Source organism: Phycodurus eques, chromosome 9, assembly GCF_024500275.1.
Source record: "Phycodurus eques isolate BA_2022a chromosome 9, UOR_Pequ_1.1, whole genome shotgun sequence".
NCBI lineage: Eukaryota > Metazoa > Chordata > Actinopteri > Syngnathiformes > Syngnathidae > Phycodurus > Phycodurus eques.
In genome coordinates this window covers 28,000,153-28,023,159 of record NC_084533.1, presented here as the reverse complement: position 1 = coordinate 28,023,159, position 23,007 = coordinate 28,000,153, and the positions used below count along the sequence as shown (strand labels likewise).

At 42.4% G+C, this 23,007-nt stretch overlaps 1 protein-coding gene across 3 annotated transcripts in view; it reads left to right on the top strand.

Annotated features, from left to right (window-relative positions):
- spock1 (SPARC (osteonectin), cwcv and kazal like domains proteoglycan 1) overlaps positions 1-23,007 on the top strand; it is a 63,767-nt gene that overhangs the window by 16,180 nt on the left and 24,580 nt on the right. For all 3 annotated transcript variants that reach the window (XM_061686288.1, XM_061686289.1, XM_061686287.1), the window contains exons 3-4: positions 15,383-15,428; positions 22,702-22,782. In XM_061686288.1, coding sequence (XP_061542272.1) covers positions 15,383-15,428; positions 22,702-22,782 — 127 coding nt within the window. The remainder of the gene's footprint in view (positions 1-15,382; positions 15,429-22,701; positions 22,783-23,007) is intronic.

The following is a 23,007-nucleotide window of genomic DNA, read 5'->3' as shown; positions in this document are numbered from 1 at the left end:
ACACATAATTGGGAGTATGCAGTTACATGACAGACAACATTGTCATTGAATTGATCAGTCTGTCTTAATGATTAAATTATTTATTGGGCGGGGTCGCATCATGTTTCAAATAATTTAGTTTGACCTGAAACACAGTTGTAGTGTCGTATTGCGTGGTTTGTATAATTAAGCAACAACAATCGCTTTTGCTCAAAAGACAATGTTTGTCCTTAGAGCTGCAAGATAATAGAAATCTTTTTCATTGCTGGCATGATGCGTCTTTGTGCCGCTGCTTCTCGTTCATCTCGTTCGTTTTTATAGCCACCGTATTTGTTATTTTTTTGGGCAGTTTCGCTGATGAGGTCATTTGGGCCATTTGGATGTGGCTGTGACACTGGGGGAAATCGCTTCAGCATTTCTCTGCGTGTGTTTCAATACTTGTCTTTTGATTCTTGTGCATACCGTACATATCGCCACACAACCATTTCTCTTTTACCCAAGGGGACTCTGGAGCAAAACCAGGACATATGTACAAAACATGTTATCATAACCTTGTTAACATTTTTATTTGCCTTAAATTGAAATTCAATTGTTTTACTTCCCCCACTCACCAGCTTGATTATTCTTCCTGTCAGCTGTATGCTAATGAAGTCAATTATGGCAACCATAACTATTATGACGGTGATGATTGTGTTTGTGATTACTATCACATCCCAGCTACAATCTTTCCTCCACCCTGTGTTTATGATCTGATATTGCAGTTCAGGGGAGAAACATATTTCAAAAGGGTATGGTACTGTCCTTGGGGGAGTGTATGTGTAAGCACAATGTCAAGCATAAAGATTTGATTTTAATATTCATTTATTATCATGAATGCATTACAAAACAGAAAATATGCATGAAGAAAGGAAAACAATTTCAGCACCAGCAATAGTTAGCAATCAACCCGGCCTCAGCCATAGCCCCCCCGCAACAGCACCACCACAAATATCAGCATTAATATATAACCTAGCGTCATCATCATCAACTATTGAGTTCAGCATTAGTATTAGCATTTAACAGTAGCCTTAGCCTTAGCATTAGCCGTAGCATTAGAAAGAAGAAGAAGAAAAATAAATGGTGAGGGGCTGGTTAGGATGAGGGAAGGGGAGGGGAAGGGATTTGGTTTAGGAATAGGAGGGGCTGGTTAGGAGAAAGAAGGGGGAGGGGTTAGGGTTAGGGCAGGCAGGTGAGTGAGGTGGTTAAAGTCAGGGAATATGGTAGGTTAGGGTTGGGACTGCTTGGGTGGATTTTTAGGGTGAGGGAAGATGGTGGATGAGGGTTCGCCCTGGTCGTTTGGATATTTAGGGTGAGGGACGTTAGTTGGTTAGGGATGGTAGGTTGGATGTTTAGGTTGAGGGGCGTTGGTGGGTTAGGCATGGTAGGTTGGCTTTTTAGGGTGAGGGAAGATGGTAGGTTAGGATTAGGGCTGGTAAATTGGATGTTTAGGGTCAGGGAATATTTTGGGTTAGGGTTAAGGTTTGTATGTTGGATGTTTAGGGTGAGAGAAGATGTTGGGTTAGGGATTAGGGTTAGGGTTAGTAGGTTGGATGGTTGGTGTGAGGGAATATGGTGGGTTAGCGTTAGGCCTGATAGGGTGGATGTTTAGTTTCAGGTCATATGGCGGGTTAGGGTTAGGGTTAGGGCTGGTAGCTTGGATGTTTCAGGTCAGGGAATATGGTGAGTTAGGGTTAGGGCTGGCCAGTTAGAGTAGAGGGTAGAAGGTTGAATGTCTTAGATTCATCGTAGACTATAGACCCGTCTCCCCTATGTATTTTGCTCCACATTTTCTAAATCTAATACTATCCACACATTTACTTGTCGTAATGGGAACTTCTTCGTTGACCAGGTATGTTACACTGTTCTGTACTCCACTCCTCAATCTCCATTAATTGATCCTCCCATTCCCATTCACTCTTGGCAGTTTTGCCCTAACCAAGATGTGCTTAAGGTTACTCCTTGCCCTGAGAGCCGAGATCAGGTGCACCTTCCGAGGGATCACCTAGTGTTTTGTTACTGTTGTGCTTTAACATCACGTAAGCCTATGGATTTTACCTAGAGTACTGCATGATCAACGGTACCAGTAGTCTATTATCTCCTGATTTTCTTTTGCCTTCCTCTCAGCATCTCTTTAAGCCCAGCAGAGGAAAGTGCTTGAGTGTCCTCAGCATACGGATGGCCTCTTGTCCGTCCAACGATCATGAACAAACCCTATTTACCCCGAGTGCTCGTGACTTTACAATGTCCTTGAAGATGTGCAGGATGGTGGTTCGGGTTAGTCCTATGTGTTAGTGTTAGGTTTGTCCTCATGGAGAAAGATGTGTGTATCTGTGGGTTTGAGGAAGACTTTAGTGTCCGACATTACAGTCCTATGGAATTCTCATCCCTTAAGCACGGTTGTGTCCAAAATTTTGATCTCTTGTGGATGTGGTGTTGACTCTGTGACTTCTGTGTGCGGCCAAGTTCCCCAAATATCATCCAGACATCTGAAATATCTCAATGGTAGTTTTTTACATTTCGTAGACGCAGTCGTTTTCCAGTCCGACGTATATATATTTGCATATGCCGGGGCAAAACCTTTGCCCATTGCTGTCCCTTTCACTTGCAGATAATATCTGTTGTCAAACAACACTGCGGGTTCGCCGTAGACATTGTTACACTGCCTTCATTCCAAGAGTTGTATCAATATTTGTTCTGTGTCCTGTGTGCCCCTTGACGGCTGGATTGATGACTAAAAAGGTATCGTCCCTCAACTGTTGGAGTGACTCTTGTTCCTGTCGAATGTATTAGGAACCTCCTCTTCCTGCCTCAGACTGTTGATCCCCAAAAAGAGTAAGACGGACTGGGTTCAGCTTGACGTGAAAGGTTTTGGAGATGTCTGCTTTTTAAACCCCAGAAATCTGCTTTTTGTCTGCTTTTTAAACCCCAGAAATCCAAACGTTTCAGTCTTCGATGCTCGGACGTCTCATTCGTTGCTCGGTCCGTCTGTTGTCCTTGTTGATGGTCCATATTGGGGGACAAAGGTCATTCCTTTTGGTTGTTAGCTTGGTTACCGTTGACAAATTCAAAACTGTATGATGTTTTGAGCTTAGATTATCCTGATCTAAGATGTGTCTGATTGAACCGCAAGAGTAAAACGCAATATTTGATCTTTTTTGGTTACATTTTCAGTTTTGAGATTGTGGTATACAGTACATGCTTGAATTATTTCTGTATAATTATACAAGTTGGAGAATTTGATGTGGTTCAACTGCGCCATGCACATTTAATTGCATCTCCCTTCTGGTTTAAAATAACCATCTTCTCTGTAAAAGAATGTGCATTAAACATGTTGAAATAATTGGTAGCTCTGCAAAAAAAAAAAACTTCGAAGCCCACACAACCCTTGTGTTGTATCACAAACTGTCAATCTCGGCTCCTTATTGAAATACTATGATTTTCGCAGGCAAGCTCCTGTCAGTTTCACCCTAAACAAACCTCAAAATTAGACGGAAAGTTTTGCACCTCACCATTATTTTTTCTCACTGGCTGACTTATGTATGAATTATTATAGTGTACGGGAAAGTTTGTGAGAGACCGTTTTTCTCCACAGGATTCTCAACATCTTAATCCAGAGGAAAAGCTTTTCAGTTCATTGATCCAAAGAGAGAAGGGAAGATGAGTGATGTTGAGTTTTACTCTGGCACAGTGGGGAGTTCTCACACGAACATTTTCTTTATTTGTGAGTAGTTTTTTTTAGTACCAGCATTTAGGGTAATTTCAAAAACATCCTCTCCACTCAGTGTTTCCAACCAAAGTCAAGGACCCTAAATTTTAATTGGAATGATTATTAATGCGTCACTAGTATTTAAAAAAAAAAAAAAATAAATAAAATAAATCTGCAACACAGTATGCCATTTTTCAAACTGCTAGCAATATTTCAATGTAGCCTCACTCACTGTCCAACCTGTCCCCTCGTGTCTCTGCCCAAAGACACGCCCCCTGCTCATTATGCGCGTGCCAAGCACGAAATGGAACTGGTTTGATATATATATATGTATATTATATTGTTGTTGTTTTTTTTTGTTAATCCATCCATCCATCCATTTTCTACCGCTTATCCGAGGTCGGGTCGCGGGGGCAGTAGCTTTAGCAGGGACGCCCAGACTTCCCTCTCCCCAGCCACTTCCTCCAGCTCTTCCGGGGGGATCCCGAGGCGTTCCCGGGCCAGCCGAGAGAGGTAGTCTCTCCACCGTGGGTCTCCTTCCGGTGGGTACGGGCCCGGAACACCTCCCCGGGGAGCCGTCCGGGAGGCATCCGAATCAGATGCCCCAGCCACCTCATCTGGCTCCTCTCGATGCGGAAGAGCAGCGGCTCTACTCTGAGCTCCTCCCGGGAGAGCCCGGATATCCCGCGGAGGAAACTCATTTCGGCCAATTGGATCCGTGATCTTGTTTTTTCGGTCACGACCCACCGCTTGTGACCATAGGTGAGGGTAGGAACGTAGATCGACCGGTAAATTGAGAGGTGAACGTTCAATTCAAAATATAAGAGTGCTGATCAACTTACCTGACGATGCGGTGAGAACGGCGACGTCACCATTCCTTCGTACGTCGGCACCTTTAGTAATTTCCGAGCCCAGCAATGCGCAGCCGTCCGTGTATAGGACACCAGCGTTACATGTGTTTACGCTTGATTTGTCTCGAGAGCTGTCCAATTCCTTCTTTTTAACTTTTGTTGCTAACCGGGGTTATATAATCTAGCCAATAAACTACAACACTTGAGTCTCGTTTTGCGTGAGGCTGTGTGTGCGTCTGCAAATGATTGACAGACCTTTCCGTCACGCCTCCTGTCTCTACAGTCTATGATTGGCTATTCTTGTCGCACCATGCCCAGTTGTAAAATAATTAAAATAACATTAGAGGCATTAAATGGGGTCAGAGAGGGAAGATTTTTCAAAAGATCATATTAATAATATTTGACTGTCAGGTCATACGGGCAGTTTTAACATAAACTGTATGACAAAAGTGTCTTTTTCAACTGCAAACTCTCCCTTTAAGTCTTGTTTGTATGAAGATATGTTAATGATATGGTACGAAAATCATATCGTGCTTACTATTTTCAGTGACTTCAATGTTCACAATTCAGGGATGATAAAGTACTGTTTTGTTTTTTTATTCGGACAACAAACTCACAGCGTTTGTGAAATTGATGTATTACCTCAGAAAGACTATTGAGACCAAAGAGCTATAAAAGAACAGTACTTAGAGAGTTCTGTGACCTATACCGCATGCTGTTGTTGTTGCTACATTTTAATAGCTGTGGTTTGAAGACTCCTCGAAGTCCTCATGTGGACGTGACCTCTATTAAAGTTAGCCTGAAAGCCAGCACACAGCTCACGGTCATTGTGGCCTTTCGAATCCAACGTGCTGGGTCAAAAGAAATATGACTAGCCTCATGCTTCCCGACTGCACTGTACATCATCCCTAAATTGAGTGCAAAAGAGAGAATGGGCTCCATATGATCTGAGATTCTTGTATCACCTCTAAAGTGGAAAACAAGGCTTCATTGCACCACAGAATGCATCGGGGGTGCCTTTCCCTGGAGGCCTCATTAAATTCTATTTATTTTTTTGTAGCTGTTTTTTTTTTTTTTCTTTTTCAAATCCTCTCTCTCTCTCTCTCTCTCTCAGTTTCAAACACAGCATGAAAAGAAAAAACGTATATATACATTCAGCAGCATGGGGTCGCAATCAAGGATGTTCTGGAAACTGTGATCAATGGCGAAAGATCACAACCCTCAACTGATCCGTGTGGAGATCACCGAGCCGGAAGCGCCGATCCCCTTATGGACTTGTTAGCGCGCTACAGTTGTTTGTTTGTAGAAAGGGGGAAATGAAAGGAGAGGGATTAAGGGAACGGCAGGATATTTGGATAAAATGATAACGGCGAGCAGTCCAATAGCAATTCTTCCAATTCAAAAACTGGATTTCGTTTTTATGTTGCTGAATCCATTTTTTGACAATGTTTGGCGGTAGCAATGGAGACATACTTTCCCACCTTAGATCCCTCATTGCCCAGTGATTGTTGTTCGGGATAGTCAGTTACTTTAATGGTCCATAACGTTTAGAGACTGACGAGCATCAGTGCTAATGCAGTGCTAACAATTCAGTGCAGTACTTTCTTTCTAAAATCGCTGCACGCTAAATGATTTAGCATTTATACATTTGGACAGGGATTCCTCTGCCTGACCATGCGCTTACCCTGCTTATTTCCTTCAGCTTAAAGTGACTTGCAGCAAATACAATAGCCACCCGTTACAGTTCAAAGTAACTCACAGTTCCGACTGGTCTATTCTATCAAGAAATTGTTTGGAAGGACGTGTAATAAATATAGTTGAGGTGCAACTATTTCTCGAATCAACCACTAATCACTCTTTCTCCCTGGTCTCCTCCACCGTCACTTCTGATCCAGATTCCATATTTGCCTTTACAACTCATGTACCTTATTCTTTTCAACACCAGCGCAATTTCCCCCTTTTGTCTCCGCCTCTGCTCCCGAGTAAGCATTTTAACTCCCGCAGGAGTGGATGAAATTACCTCTTGAGTTAAATGATTACGTGAGCTGCTCGCTATTCACATGAATCAGATCTAATGCAGTGTTGGATACCAAACACCCTCCACCCTCTCCAATTCATCAGCTTTATTTTGATCTCATTGTAAAAGGAAACGTTCGGATGAACACAGTTTAGCATTATGAATAAAATAATATTTGACAACGTATCCCCAAAAACGTTGTGGTCCTTACAGATATGGCCAATTCGTGTGTAGCTATTATATTTTTGGACTCATGTACATTTCTCCAGTAACCAGTTCCTGCAAAAAAAATCAATACTTTTACTGATGGACCAATAAAATGGATGTATAGTCCGGTATAGTCTAAATGCAATTATAGCTAACCAAAGCGTTTACATTTAAAAGCCCACATGCTGAAAACAAAAGCAGAGTCCTACGTCTTTGTAGACCACCCACCACCATTTGAAAGTCTCTGTGAAAAATCTAGTGGACTCGGTTTAAATAATTTGTATGCATTTGTTCGGTTGGAATCTGGTGCAACCTTTAAAGACGTGTAGGTACATGTCAGTGTAAAGACACACCAGTGAGCACATGTGGTGAGCTTGCCGTAAGCCTGCGATCGTTTCAGTCAGTTTAACAGACAAATGCACGCAAGAAAAAGGTTCGCAGAAAATGTCAGATCAGAAAGCCAAATCAGGTCTAGTAAGTAAGAAGACAATTGAAGAGCAGATGCGCAAAAGACGGCTTCATGTCGCCACTGCAGGCGCACTACGGTAGGAGAAATGTGCAGAAATGCTGAGAGAATTAAACAGAGAAGACCAAAGCATATTTATCTCTTCATCCTCCTGAGCTCTTTCCTTGTTTCCCCAGTGGAGCAGTTGGGTAAGAAAGTCTGTTTGATTGGCTTAACTCTTGGCCTGTAGCCATGGTGGCACGATCACAGTGGGATGCTCACAGGAGCTGAGGGACGCCGCTGGATAAGATCGTAAACACTTCAGAGCGTACAAAGGCGTGATACTGGATATGCGCAAATGTATGCTGCACTTTTTGGGGGAGAACACAAATGCGCATTCACTCAGAAACACATTTCCACGTGCACTATTCAAATTAGAATGATCGTAATAGTTGGTACTCTTGGTTATTACTCGCAAGAAAGTCAACTATGCTGTTTGGAACAGAAAGAGAAAACACAATTCAATTGCCGGGGGGTAATTGTTGAAGAAAATCTGCGGGAAACCTCCCATTAAATATAGCAGATCCAAACTCTCGATAAGCATTTCTATCCCGGCTGAAGCAAAACATTTTCTCAAGCAGATGTCATTGCACATTCTCTACTGCTGTCTGGTGCTACCACATTGCCATTATTTGGGAAAACACAACAGTTCACGACAACCTCTGTTTATGCTACAAAAAAAAAAAAAAATCAAGCTATGAGAACAGTCCATAATGTTGGATATCGTCGCCACACAAATGCATTATTTTTAGACTCTAAAATGTTTGATTATTTTGATCTTGTGAAATGTCAAACTGTACAATGAATCTATAAAGCAAGCGCAGCAAACTGCTGCCGGCTGTATAACCCCCCCCCCCCAAAAAAAAGCCAACAGTACAAGAACAATGTTCACTTAGGGGACGCTACAATGAATGAAGCACTCCATCATATAAAAAAGGGGGGAAAAAATAGTACATAATATGAAACATTTTTTAATTTACATATCTAAAAGAAATCTGAATTTAGACAGACGAACACATTCGCAAGCTCTTGTCACTTTGTTTCAGTTATTAATTACCTTGATATCAATATGAAACAACAGCAGTTGCGTAATCCCTTCCCGAATTTCTAAATATACTTTATACATGTGCTACGCTTCCGCTCCCATTGCAGCACACTCGGACAGTCCCCATTTGAATATAAATGAGGTCTTTTGGTGAGGTTTCACGTCTTTTGCCCTCATTTTGTTCTTTACTTATCAAAGTTCAATTCGGAGCCCATGGTAGAACATTTTCTGTGCTCACCGGTGCGAACATATGGATCCAATTACTGTCACATCTCTTTATCGGCTAAGCGGCCACGTAATAGGACACCGCGTGTCTAATTTGTATATTAGTTCCTGGGGACAATTTGAAAGTGAAAATGAAAGATCCGAAAACCAGCTGATTTCACCGCTTTCTCTGTGATTGTTTTGATGTCAATTGAATGATATTCCTCTCGTGTTTGATACACTGCAGACAACGTAGGCACAAAGCAGGTGCTGCTGAACAATAGAACACATGCTGTTTATCTAAAATATGTTTCTGGAAGCTGGGACCTGATTTGTTTTGACTGGAAGTGCAAGGAGACCGCGACAGCTCTCTTTTTCCACACAAAGTGGACGTTATAGCAGCATTGCAAGAACTGCTACTGTTAGCAGTGGCGCTCGAAGTCCATTCATCATCTTCTGCGCTACGGCCTACACAAGCGGTGGATATGAAAATCAAGGACGCTCGTCACACTCCGGTGGTCTTCGGTCCGCTAACTGAAGCATTTTTTTCCACACTGAAACCAAGGGAAGCGGGCAACGGGTCTTTAGTCTTGTCAGGTTCATCTGGTGTTTTTGTTCGTTTTCTTTTAATCGCCAACACTGGCAGACTGACCTCAGAATTGTGGCAACTGCTTCTGCCTCAGGCAAAAAGCCACTTTTGCATTTTACAGTGCGCTGGCGTCCTGTAATCAGACCTCGATGTGTGACGACAGCGACTGCTGCGATGTGTAAAATACTTTGTGTTCAGCGTGACACTCGACAGCCCTGACCCACCCACCCGGCATTCACCATTCCCACACCCGTCGTGCCAGCTCTGTTACGGCTCTGTCTGTTGCCGTAATATTGGCAGCGCGATTTATTTCTTCCCATTATGCATGTATGCGACTCACAAAAAGGCGGCTAAATCCTGGCCGGATCAGGCTATGTAAAAAGCGCTTCTGAATCTAGAATGACCTCGTACGTTTGAAATCAATTTTGTATTCTGTTTTTCCTCTGCATTCTCTTGAAGGGAACACATTAAGGAAAATGAACTTTGAATTAATTTTGGTATTTATAGTGTTTAGTCATCCATCAACTCATTCACTGCCAGTTGTTTTCAAAGCAGTATTGCCAGCCATTTTAGAGCATTTTTACTGATCTTTCAAGACCCACCGAATATTGCGTTGTGCGACATTATAATCAGCGAACCTGCCAAAACCTCTGTTTGTTTTTCTTTGTATTATATTTCATTTTGTTTCGTGTTCTGTCTTGTTCCCCTCTGTGCCATGTTCATTTCTCGTGTGGCTCGTGAGGTTTTCGTTTCCACCTGTTCTCGTTAACCCTGTTCCTTGTGTCTACCAATCAGCTCCCTCCAGCCGCTCGCGTCTTGTCCAGGTGTGCCTCGTTGTTTCGTCCGTTACTTTGTATTTAGTTCCCTCATTTCTTTCAGTCTGTCTGTTTATTGACATTGTAGCAGTTGTCATGCATCTCTGTCGATGAGACTTCATTACTTTGATTGTTGATTTTCTGAGACTTTGTTCATTTAGTGTTTGGATTTTCCAGGATCCTTGTTTGCCTTTTTTTGTTTGTTCTTGTGAATAAATACATTTTCGAGACTACTGCATTCCCGCCTTTCCTCCCTGCATTTGTTTCTGTTAGTCATTACAGTTGTTTATAAACCTGAATTTTACAGACCCACTTCGACACCTACCCAGTGTACTTGTCGGTAAAAATGTGTTAGTGGCAGTAAATGGTTGTATTCCAGCTGACAAATATAAACGTCTTTGTTTTTGTGAGTCTTGTCATGGTCTGTTGCATGTGACAGGATTTGAAAAGCACCGTATTTCATGTCTTACATTGTTTCAAAACAACACTGTTTTATTTTTTTTGTGGGATTTTAAGGTGTAGCTTACCTTTAGAATTAGGTTCAAGACTCAAAGCCTTTCATTGCCAGTTCACAATATGTACTAGGCATACGGAGAATTGAAATATCATTATTCTCGCACCATATTTTTTTTGGGTTTGTTTTTTCACCCTGTATATATATATATATATATATATATATATATGGTGTGTTTTTTTCAAGCAGATGTGTTACAGTCCAGGGACAGGCGGAAGAGCAGGGAAGTAGTGGAGAGAGTTCAGCAACCTGACAGCGTGATTTATGAAGCTGTTTGTTGCGAAATGGGCTTGAAGGCTCAGCACCTTCATCCTGAAGAGGAGGTCGAAGTGAGAGTGCGTGCGTGTGCGGGGGGGGGGGGGGGGGGGTGGCGTGAAGTGTCACCAGAAAAGCTGATGGCTCTGCAGATGTGCTGGCTGTAATCACCATGTGTTGTCGAGTCTTCCGTCAGGAGGCCGCACGATGGGAGGTGGTACTCACAAAGTAGTGGTCGCGCAGTGTTTGAACCTTCTTGGTCAACAATTCGGTGTTGCTGGTTCAAGAGCGCTCCTCGACGCTGGGGGGGGTGCATCTTGCTTTAGAACCATTCAATCAAAGAACCGCCTGTTTTTTTGGGGGGGGATGAAGTCGACTGAGCTGTTTCAATCGCACTTCAGACTATTGAGGAATGAGTTTTTAGACGGAACTGCATCATCATGGGTTCTACTTGTGCTGCTTTAACGGCCCAATTGTTGAGGCAGATCTTACCTCAGCAGGGCCAAACGTCAAACTTTAAAAAATGCGCACAATTCTGCCTTGCTACTGTAAATGAATCCATCCGCTTCACCGAATGAAGACCGTATCCCAGCTCGTGTTTGCTCGGGAAGGAAGCGCGTCCCTCGAGCAGATGCGCGCCGGCGAGAGGAAGGGGATTCAGGACTCTCCGGACAAGGGAATATTCTAACATGAACTGCATGAACTTTTTATGTTGCAGGCAAAGCTTGCCTCTCTATTTGCATTGAATGACAAATATCTCAAGCGGATATTTGTAAGCAAGCATGGACGGACACTGTAAAGTCAAAGTTCTTGCTGAAGACAGCCAATCGAGGGCGTCGTTGATGAGGTATATTATTGCACGAACTTATTTATGTAAAACATGGCAGAAAGAAGGATAGGCTATAAAAAAAATACATGAACAGCCAGGTCACATATGTCTGCCTAAAAAGTCATCGTTTTGGGGATGTGCCATGAAACCACACTATTATTATTATTATTATTATTATTTCGCCGGGCCGCCCACACAAGTCAATGAGAATTGATAAGGAGTCTTGTATGCTGCCAAACTGGAAAAGGTCCATTGCATAAAAGGCAGTTGCTCATCAGCCACACTGTCCTACGACTGTATATGGACTTGGGGACTTGTCGAGGCAGGTTTCTCTGGTTATATGACTTATTTGTCTTATTTTTATCATTTATAATTGGAGTTTTATTGAGTTAATTCGTCGAACTGTCCTGGCTGAGACGTAAATCCTATCATGAGCACTTGTCGTTTGATCTGAATACTTGCTGATTTGGCAAATCCTGGTGTGTGAATTTGTGCGTTCGGGACATTTGGGCTTTACAAAACATATTACCAAATGTGCTCACGTACGTATTTTTCAGCAGGTACTTTTTTTTGCATCTCAATCAAAGTGCAAACTGTGTCACGAAGGGGTTTGGACTTAACCATGCAGAGGCACCGCTAAATGAAATCAACGGCGCAAAGTTTTCGAATGAAGGAGTCCTAATTTCAGACAACACGTGCTGCATTGCATTTTAAATACAATTTTAACTGAAACACAGGGATGCGTGAATAACTCCCATTTATGTATTGACCAAAATCATCCCGCAGATGAACTGAAAGTTCAAATGAACATGAGCAAGATTCCTATCAAAGTCGACTTTAATAAAACGCCAGTTTGATCTCCTCGTAGTCACTTGCAAGGTTTGCGTGGCATTGAGGTCGTGTCACAGCGTGCGTTTTTTTTGGATGGCACATTGAAATATTAATAGGGGTCATGGGAAAGGACAGGCCATCCTCGACCCTGAATATTTATAGGAGAAAATGCAACCGCTGCCGTAGAAACATTCTAGCAACAGTAGTGGAAAGGCAGAACAAAACAACATCGGGAGCCTTTTTCCTGATGACGCCCACTGACTTAATTATATCTCAATCAATAACAAGACAATCCATTCCACATGATCAGATGATCGGTTTCAGTTTAGTTGTGTAAAAGAAAGCAGAAGACAGAAAAGAAGGATATTTGTTACATGCATGATTAGGGATAGTTAATGCAGTTCATTTTTCATCCAGTTACCAGTTGAATTAACAACACATATTCAACCTCGAGCTCAAATAACTGAAACGCGTAATAGAGTGGATACCGGGATATACCTGGCAAGTCTACGCAAAGAATCCTCACTAAAATCCTCCCTAAGACTGTACAATTTGCACGCCACGTAAAAAAATAAGGCTGTGAGCGCGAGTGCGTCCATGTATGAGCCCTCTTGCTATTCCGCCGCCTTCTGATTCATGTTCAATGAATCTCTTGCCCAACGCAATGTTCAGAATGGGTCGCCGGGGTTTTGTTTTCTGTCATATAAACATCACACACTCTGCCATTATCACTGACCTTTCTTGTTTTTTCTTTTTTCTCTCTCCCATCTGTTCCTCTGCAATCATTTGAAGGAAGCGGAGGTAAGTCGCTCGCTCCGTTGTGTTTGGAATCTATATACGGTGTTGGGAAAGTTCATGTTCTCCGCCAAGTCGCTCAAAAATTCAGTTCACAAATTTGAAAATGAACTCGTTTCTTTCTTTTTTTTCTTTGTTCTTCTCATCATGTTACTGAAAGCTATTACCCTGAACATACTGGCATTTACCCATTGTTGCCACACATTCAGTCCACATTAGTAGCCAACTGCCACTTTCACCCTTCAGTCTCCAAAACATGAGGAACAACTTTTTTTTTTTTTTTTTTTTTTTTAAACAAAAAGAGGACTGCAGCCCTTAAACTGCAAACACAAACACAACCTGAGGTAGAAACCGGATGGAGGCAGGAAACTAAGGTTGTACCTCGAGGTGCAATATTCAGTGTGCACTTCTTGAAATGCACAACAGGAGGACATCGTATCATTGGCGGAGGCGGAGGGAGTGGTGCTGCTCATTGCGTGGACGTGTGGCACGACGCAAGAGACACACGCTGAGGTGGATGACGCGTCTTTTATTGCTGCGACACAATATGACAGGAACGCCGGCGATGGTGTCGCATTAAGTCTCGCTTTGCTGGGAACTACAAAAGAACCAAAGAGCAGATTCCGCTTCAGCCACAAAGTGAAATGGTTCAGCTTCAAGGATGACGTCCGACAACATTTAGCATTTCTGAAGGATCGTCAGACACGTATTTCTCACGTTATACCTTCATGGAGGGAACATTTCATATGTTATGCCTGACTTCAGCGGTTTGGATGATAATATTTTTGGGACCTGACGAGATTGACTCAACAAATGCATTAACGAGATCGGACAACATTAGGAAAGGGGTTAAAGCCCGGCTCGTTTGGGGTCCCTCATCCCAAAAGTGGTTGAATTTGTGCAGCAGAGAGGTCATACTTAGGCACGCTTATAAAAACATTGTTCCATTGGCATGCCGCGAAATCTGCGCACCTTGCAATCAAGACGTTTCCGACTCGTCAACACTTCTCCGCAATGATCTTATTGCAGCAGCGACATCAAACCAATAACAGCATTCCAAAGGATTCGAAGGAATCCAGCGTTTATGTTCACTCATCCACATGGCGACGGAAACTAAAACACTTTATGGCTCATTTTCAATCTCAATATTTTCTCCAGCAATTGAACAAAAACCCCCAAATATTGATTATTTTGTTGCGATTATCTTCTCATACTATAAAATCCAGCTTTATTGTTATCATGTTGTAGCAAGGACTAAATAAACAAATACACACATGAATAAATAATCGCAATCAAGGCTTGAATGCATTTTGATACATTCTCCGTCTTTATCGAAATGAAGTTTAGTTTCTCAGTTTAAAATGTAACCAAATACATTTTTGGACTTCTGATATGACAAGCATGAACAATTCATTGGTAATCATGAGTGATGGATTCAAGACAAAGAAAAGCGAAACGAGGTTAGCAGTGAAGCCGGGAGCCTCAAATGAGGTTTCATCTCATTCCCACTTTTGCCTATTTCCGCCTCCTCTTGTTTTCGCTCCTTCGCTCACGTGGAGACCAAGATCAAAATCCGGCAGCTTATCTCCGTCTGATGCGCTTTGTGTCACCAACGCCGACTTGACACGCACCTCTGATTTAGCGTCTACTTTCGATGCAGACGCCATCGTGCGAGCGTGTATCGGCTGCTAAAACAACTTCACGCTACTTTCAGGGCAAAAATCTTAAAAATATATCGTCGACAAAAGAGTGGAAAAAAGACCTTTTGCCCAGCATATGCTCTCTTCCTGTCATCAAACATAAAGCTTTCTGGGTTATTGTAATTTGGATGAAACATTTATTCTCGCCCCTGAATACTATGGACATTTCTTTCAATATATATATATATATATATATATATATATATTTGATATTTGAATTGTTTTACAACAGCAAGGCACTCTGCAATCTTAGACGCACTGAGCATCATTGGGGTTGTAAAATACCCCATGAAACTACTTGCATTCATGTGCGAGTCCTAAAGCGCTTTCGCGACTTCAGTTATAGCATTCAAGTCCATTTGTGGGAATGCAATGGAATCGGAGCTGGGGCCGGGAATTTGGAAGTCTGTGTCTGTTTGCTGCTCTGTCCAATTCTAACCACATTTTCAACATTCAACACTGAGTTGTGAGACGATTTCTCCCTCTTGTGTTTCCGTTCAGGATGACTACTTCAAAAGCTGGGCTCCCGCCAGGTCCCTAGACCGAGGTGAGTCTTTCCGATAAACTGATAAATTGATCATCGAAGCTTTTATGATCAAACATACTGTACATCCAGAGCAGCTTTTCAATACACTGTACGCACCTCAGACCATTTTGGATTTTTCATCCCACCAATCTACAACACATGGTAAAGAAATATTTACAAAACTTCATTTGTGCTAGCGTTTATTGTTGTGTACTCTGTGTTACCTCGCGGTCAAACTACATGTGATGACTTTAGCGCTGGAATCCAAAGGACATGATTTCAGGTTGGCACCGCTATTAAAACATCTTGAATCATCTGGTTGTAATATGGACGAAAGTATCTGTCATTGCCATGGAAACCATGGGTCACCTGTAGCATAATGTTATTGTCCCAAATTGTCCCTAATGTTAGTACACTGCTATCATCGGGAAATCATTTGTTTCTTTGCTTGTTTGTTTGTTTTACTGTAAACAAAAGCAAGTCTTTGTCAGGCCACGTTCACACTGCAGGTCAATTGCAATGTCTTCGTCCATATGTGACACGAACCTGATTTTTTTTTCATGTCAAGGAGAACAGTACAATCCCGATTTTTTTTTTTTTTTTTTTTTTTTTTCTCCCATATCCGAGCCAGGCCTCTTTCGTATGTGGATAAAAATCGGGTATGTCTCGGACGCGAGTGCGCTACGGACGCACAGGTCGCGTTCATCTGAGACTTCCAGCTTCGAGTAAACTAATGCCAAAGTGTGCTTGCGTGCTCGCCCGCAGCAATAGCCGATTCAGTTATGTGGAATTGCAATTGCAACGCAGTCAAGTTTGCTGTATCAATCACACCGAAGTGTGTGTGATGCTCTTCGACCTCGAGCGACTCTTGACTCAACACACTTATTCCAAACACTCGCTCATTGTCTGTGACACACCCGCACACGACAGGACCCATTGCGCACATTCAACACACCAAGGGAAGCGTTTATCTGGCCAGCTTCTTTCCGATAATGTGCCTCAAAAGATGACGCTTACATCAGTGTAAATTGTACAATTAAATCTCATTCTCAGAGAAACAAAAGACAAAAATAAACCTCATTTCGTTTTTATAACCAGGGACTAAAAGCTTCATCGCATTCCAAGACTTCCAGAACTCTTTGTACCATTGACGGGCGATACCAAAATAACAGAGTATGTTGGAAATGTTATGTTCCGTCATTACAATTCCATTTTATGATTTTATATATAGATGCCTTGTCAATTAATAGCTTCCAAATTGTAGTCGGTCACTACTAGCATTAGCCACAACCCGTGTTACCATAGGGCTTTCCACTGTATTAGCTTAACCCGATACTTAAGATTTACACACTTTTAAAAAATTTTTTTTACATCAATCTTTATTGTACAGTGGTGCCTTGCGATATGGGCCATTATTTGTTTTTTGTTTTTTTTTTGCTATCGTATATTTGCTAGCAGGGCTATACACGATTCAGCGGCGACTCCATTTGGAATTTGCACGGGTGTGGAGAAGCGCTCAGCAAATCCACATTTGCGGACTCACATCAGGACAAATCGGGATGATATACATATAATGTTCTATTTTAAATGTGTTGTTCGACATCGTCACTTTACGTATTGCAAAAACAAAGCGGCTTTTTGTTGAGACGATGACGCAAAATTCCATACCAGCGTGCGGAGGCACGAAGAAATGTTCCTCAATCATGTTTGAATTGTTCCATTCTGCTGCAGCACCACAATGGCTCCCTCGCTGCAGAGCGAGTACCTGTATGACGGCTCTGCTACTGGCACGCTCGCAATTCCACCGTGCAGTAACTCGCATGCAAACAGTCCTCCAGAGAGTCATGGACAGGAGAACTATTAGACAGCAACCGAATAAAGGAAATCAATCTGACAATTTGGGAACAGTGGGTGCATTTCTGGGCCTGCATTCCTTCTCGTGAAGTTAATTTTCACCCAGCTGGTGTGGGACAATTTTCCCCGCCAGCTCACAGCCGTTGAGAGCATAAAAGTCTTTGTGATCCTCGGCGCCATTTTGGAAAATGTTGGAATCCTTCAACGAAGCCAATCTTGTCAAAAATGTTGCTCGGTTGTGTGGAAATGAGACAGTAAATCGAGGCATTAGCTTCTTTTTGTTGTCCAGCAGCTGAAATTACTGGGTCCTGTTCACAAGCTACACTGGAGATAAAAAGTCTACACATCTTTTTATACCACAAAAAACCTGCCATTTGAACTGGGCTGTGTGGAGTTTTTATATTTAGTGTACATTAAAACCGATTATCGAAGCCATTTTTCCAGAGAAATGCGTCCAAATCAGCTCATCACTCTGTACTCACTTTTTGGGAGTATGTGCTACGTGTGTGTGTGTGCGCGCGCGTGAGGTCCACTTGCATCATTCCAATTAGAATGTCAAATGTGACCACCACACTTGGCGGCAGGTCAATACAACTTAAAGGATAGCAGAATCCGTCAGCGCCTGCTGATCTGAGTTTGACTAATGAATCGCTTGTCGCCCTTGGAGACTCATCAGTAGCGGCAAGGTTGCTGCAGGAAAAACCAGTCCCTTGATGAATCGCTCGCTGATTAATGCGTCTCTCGGTTAAAAAAAAAAAAAAAAAAATCGAATGAATGAAACCAGTCGACTTGTTGGTGGTTCTGAATTGTAAGCAGTCACAGCCACTGTTGGTAAATCAAATGTTCTTGATTCTTGTTAACTTTCTTGCATTCCAATTGCCTCGAAAGTCCATTTTCTCTTCCGCTGATCCTGTTCAGATTTGCGGGGTCTCCTCCTGTACTATGGTGGGAACGCCGAACTGGGTCAAACGGAGACGAATATTGAAAGCGCGGGGTCCCTTTATAAGTCACCAAACTTTTTACACGTACCAATAAAATGTCTCTTGAAATGTCTTCCCTTGATTTTGTAATGTTTTGCTATTTTTTTTAATTTTTTTTTCTATCATATTATGTGTGTGGTGGGATGTTTTCAAGCTTAACATGTCCACTCAGTCACAGTGCAATGTCGATTGATGTAAAAACCTTTCAGAAATCCAACATATTTGTTAAACAGTCCCCGGCTTGCCGACTGAATCGTGTTGCTAAGTGACGATCCACCAGATGCTCGTTAAATGACAACATTAGCGAAAAATATTTACCATCTTTCAGCAAGCTGACATATTTGGCATCTGCTTGTAGTTAATACACCTGTATTCAAAAGTGTGACAAACAAATCTGAAGTTAAATGGGGAAGTCATAGAAATGATGATCTCCATTAATAGTCAGAAATTGTCCGTTGAACGAGGAGAATGGCTTTACTTCTATTTTGTTTTGACTGTTGCAATAGTACTATCCACTCAATTTGAAATTTGAAGTTCTTCTTCAAACATTCGACATGTTCATTCAAGCTAACGTGATTATGAGTCATATGCCATCCTGAAGCATTCTCCTGTTCTGGAAATGATATTTAGCGCAGTGTAATGTCTTAACCCATCCACCTTTTGACACGTCTTCACACCCATGACGTGAACTTTTCTGATGTTTCCGTGGCGACAGCTCAGCGACCTATTTCTGGCACTCGATGGTTAACGTGTCGGTTCTCTGTAAATGTTACGCTATGATGCAGACGTCTACCTGCCTACAAGAGGGCGTGTGTGTGCGTGTGTTCGACACAAGCCTGTATCACCGATTGCCCAAGATAAATATTAGCTCACGGTGTCATGCGTTTCTTGTGCTGGTCCAAATTTCATAAAGATAGACTCGGAAACGGTGATTTTGTATTATTTTTTTTCTAACTTTATGTACCCCAAACGGCGTTGATAAATACTGCACGTCAACGTATTCTATCTCATTCCAGCCACGTACAGAATACTAATCTCCAGTTGTCGTTCATTTCAATTCCGATTCCTAATCATCTACAGCGGAGACGGTTAGGAATAATAATGAGACTCACAACAAAAATAATCTTGGAGGCCATTCTAGATTGTGATTTCTCCGTATAGGTTACGATGATACTCTTATTATTAAATGGCTTGACAACATCATCCTATATCTCGTACTGCATTAAACATGAGCACAAAAAAAAGCCATATGGTTATGCGGCGGACATATTGTCGTGTAGGTGACCATATGCTCTCAGGAACACATTTGTTGCCGCCTCCGCTCGCGCCACCTGCAACCGACCGCAGCAATCTGTTGTACGATAGTCGTTCCTTTTATCATTTCAAATCTAGCAGAATGCACTCTGTCAAACAATCTCGCCCAAATGGAAATTGGTTGTGGGCCGTTGCCATGATGGTGAGTGGATTACGTTATCCATGTTATCCCTCTTTGAGAACGGTGTATCTTGGAGGGGGGGAAAAAAAAAACGCCACGAGTAATGTGTAGTCCTATGTTTATATACCGTATTTCTGATCAAGTCATACCTCCTCACACATACGTTTATGAATTTATCTTCAGTGATTCTATACTTATTCATAAGCCATTGTATCCTTTGATTTTCTGCTCCATCCCATCTGCAATCTTTGGAGAGTTTCCCTGAAAAGGCTCTCAAGCCTGATGCATGGACAAGAGCTTTGGAAGAGTCCTTGGCACGAGATAACATTTGTACTGTGAACAAGACCAGCACCCAAATCAGTATTCCGGACCGCTGCTTTCTGGGTTCTTTTATATCGGCCTGCCCAACAGATTTGTGAGCTTGTGATTGGATGGGAGTCAAAGGCAGGATTGCGAATAGGAGCAAGCCATTATCGCAGCCAGTGCAGAAAGGCAATTGAGAGTCAAACTGCCACTGAGAGGCTACTTGTGGACACAATGGAGACGGCGACTTTAAAGACACAAGAAAGATCAACCAAGGTCACTTGTCACGCGTTTACCGCACCTGACCGCATGGTAAAGTACTGTTAGATTGCATCAGTCAGTCAGTGGATACCATAGTAACCGTTTTGGCAGCAAAAAATAAAAATCCCCCTCAACAGCAATTTGCCCAATTTGGCACCGATGACTGGAAAAACAAAGCATTGCCGCTTCCAAATTACCAGTCGACCTGATTAGATGTGACATATTCCTTTACCGCCATTCTTGTTTGAGATTTAATCAGCTATTACTCCGATTCATTAACCTAGCGTCTCTCTGAATACATTCTGCCTATCTGCTCCCATTTCTAATCAGCCCCTCTCGCTGCGGTCGACCTTCTCCAACTCGCTGTCTGCTTCATAATGCAATACGTTCTGCCATAACCTTCTTTGAGCTGCAGCGCACGGTGCTAAAAGAATTAGCAAGCGAGAAAGTGATAAGCGAAGACACAGATAGGATAACAAACAGCGAGCCAGCCGTGTCACTGTATAGAACAACGTGTGAGCTGGAACAGGCTTGCGCAAATATTGCATTTTGGGCGTCGTAATGGGCACAGGCTTTACAGCTCGCTCGACAGGCATTCTTTCGGCACTGTTTAACGCTCTGATTTGAATGGACTCGCTGGCTCATTCAGCATGGCGAAGCGTGCAGTTAGGTTGCATGTACGCAAAACTATCCGTTACACGTGCTGTACAGAGAGCGCCGTGATTCTTGGAGATGAGATTTTTGCTGGGAAGCAGAGAAAGAACACGCAGTCGCACAGCGGCTGTTGCTCATTCAGAAAACGCCGAAGCCAAAACGGCTGAACCCAGCGGGGAAAGTCAATCCTTAGCGCTCGCACCTCCTGCAGTACGCGTGTACGTACGCCTGCGTCTGTGCGTGAACTCACTGCCCGCTCCGTGTTTGTGTGCGTTTGGTTTTAGCCCACTGTGATCATTGCAAACGAGGCTAAATAAACTTCAGACAGCGCACCCTCATTGACTGCCGTCTTAGCGGCAGCCCCTCAGGCATGCGGCAGTGGCAAAGCTTGAGACGTTAACAGTGGGAAAATATTGAACAAAATCCTGGAGTGATGAGAACTCAAGCGATAAAGGCCTGGAAAAGGAGAGAATGAGGAAAACCAAGCTGAATAATTGACGTACTGCCACAGAAAATGTCACAACACCTTGCTTTCGCTCATCATCCATCCATTTTCGATACAGCTTATCCTGTTCAGGATCTGATTTCGGCGAAAGGCGGACGCTACTCTGGACTGGCGCACAGGCGTTCACGCTCAAATTCACGTCTTTTTTTGCTTGCTTTTACGCAATCGAGCACAAAGTCAGCTGATTAATAAATGGAAAAATAACAATCGGGCAGACATTTCACATGCCGCAACCTGTCACACCCATTTTACTTCTGCTTTGCAACTTCGAACATGAACATGTTAGGAGACGGCGACGGTTTTGTTCGCCCTCCAGTTGGCACAAATGCCTGCAAAAACAACATGTTGCAAGCTTCCAAATGACCAATTAAGTCAGCCTGTTTCTGGTTCCTACTGATGAACCACATTTCTAATTTGCGTCTTGAACTGAAAGAGCTTTAGAAAATCGGGGATCCTTCTTGTTTTGTCAACTTTGTCCTGCCAGCAGCAATTATTGTCGAAATGTTCCGTTGCCCTTAGAAACACCTTCTGCCCCAGATGTTATTTAATTACCCTTGTTACAGCAAACATTTGCTCATATTTATGACCATTTGAAACCATCTGGATGCTTTGTGTATGAGTTAGAAAGATGTTTTTTTTTTTCTTTTTGAATTGAGGTCAATGACCAAAGACCTAATACTTCATTCATTCTGGCTCACATTGAAGGAGAAAACGCTTTGAAATATATCTTTTGTTACACCACTCCTGGAACCTTTCTGACACACTTTGTGCATTTCATGTGACTTTGTGTCAATGAAGAGATTTTTTTTTAGGTCTCTTAAATACGTGTGGTTTGTCTACTATCAACACCAAAGAGCAACCATATAAAGTGATAAATACAAAGAGTGATTCAGCAGTTTCTGGTAAGATGCGAATCAGCAATCATTGGAGATAAATACTAAGGTTATTACTCGAAGTGATTTGAAATCGCAATAAAAACATCACAGCTCATGTTTTCAAGAACAGTCTACATCTGTTCTTGTCAGCAGTACACATAGTAGACTGTACATTGGTTCTGTTTTTAGGTTTCGTTTGGGGCGGCGGGGGGGGGTGCAACATTTCCGCATTGAAGGAATTAATCAGTCGTTGGCATGAAAATTCCTGTAAATATTTTATTATCCTTAAAAATGGACATTGATCATGAATTGTCCTTACATAAAAAGTGAAGAAAATCTACATTCCTTGCATCATACTTTATTTTCTGGACTCGATACTGTTGGCTTCGGTTGCATTTTATTTTATTTTTTAAATATGTGTTTTTAGAGCGGGAGACTAAGCCTGGAAGATATGGACACCCAGGGACCAAAACCCACACTGGTTCTGGCAAGAAGATGGTACAGGATGGTAAGTTTGAGAAACTACTTTCATCGGTTTCAGGTGGGGTTTTTTTTTTCTTCGCCACGACTGTGTAGCTTTAGCGCTAACGTAATGATTTTACATTTATGGACTAATATCATATGACTCGTCCTTCCATTTGATTTCATGGACATCCTGTCACCAGCCAATTCATGCACACCGTTGTATGATATTAGCAGTATTACCGATAACAACCGTTAACCACCATTAAAT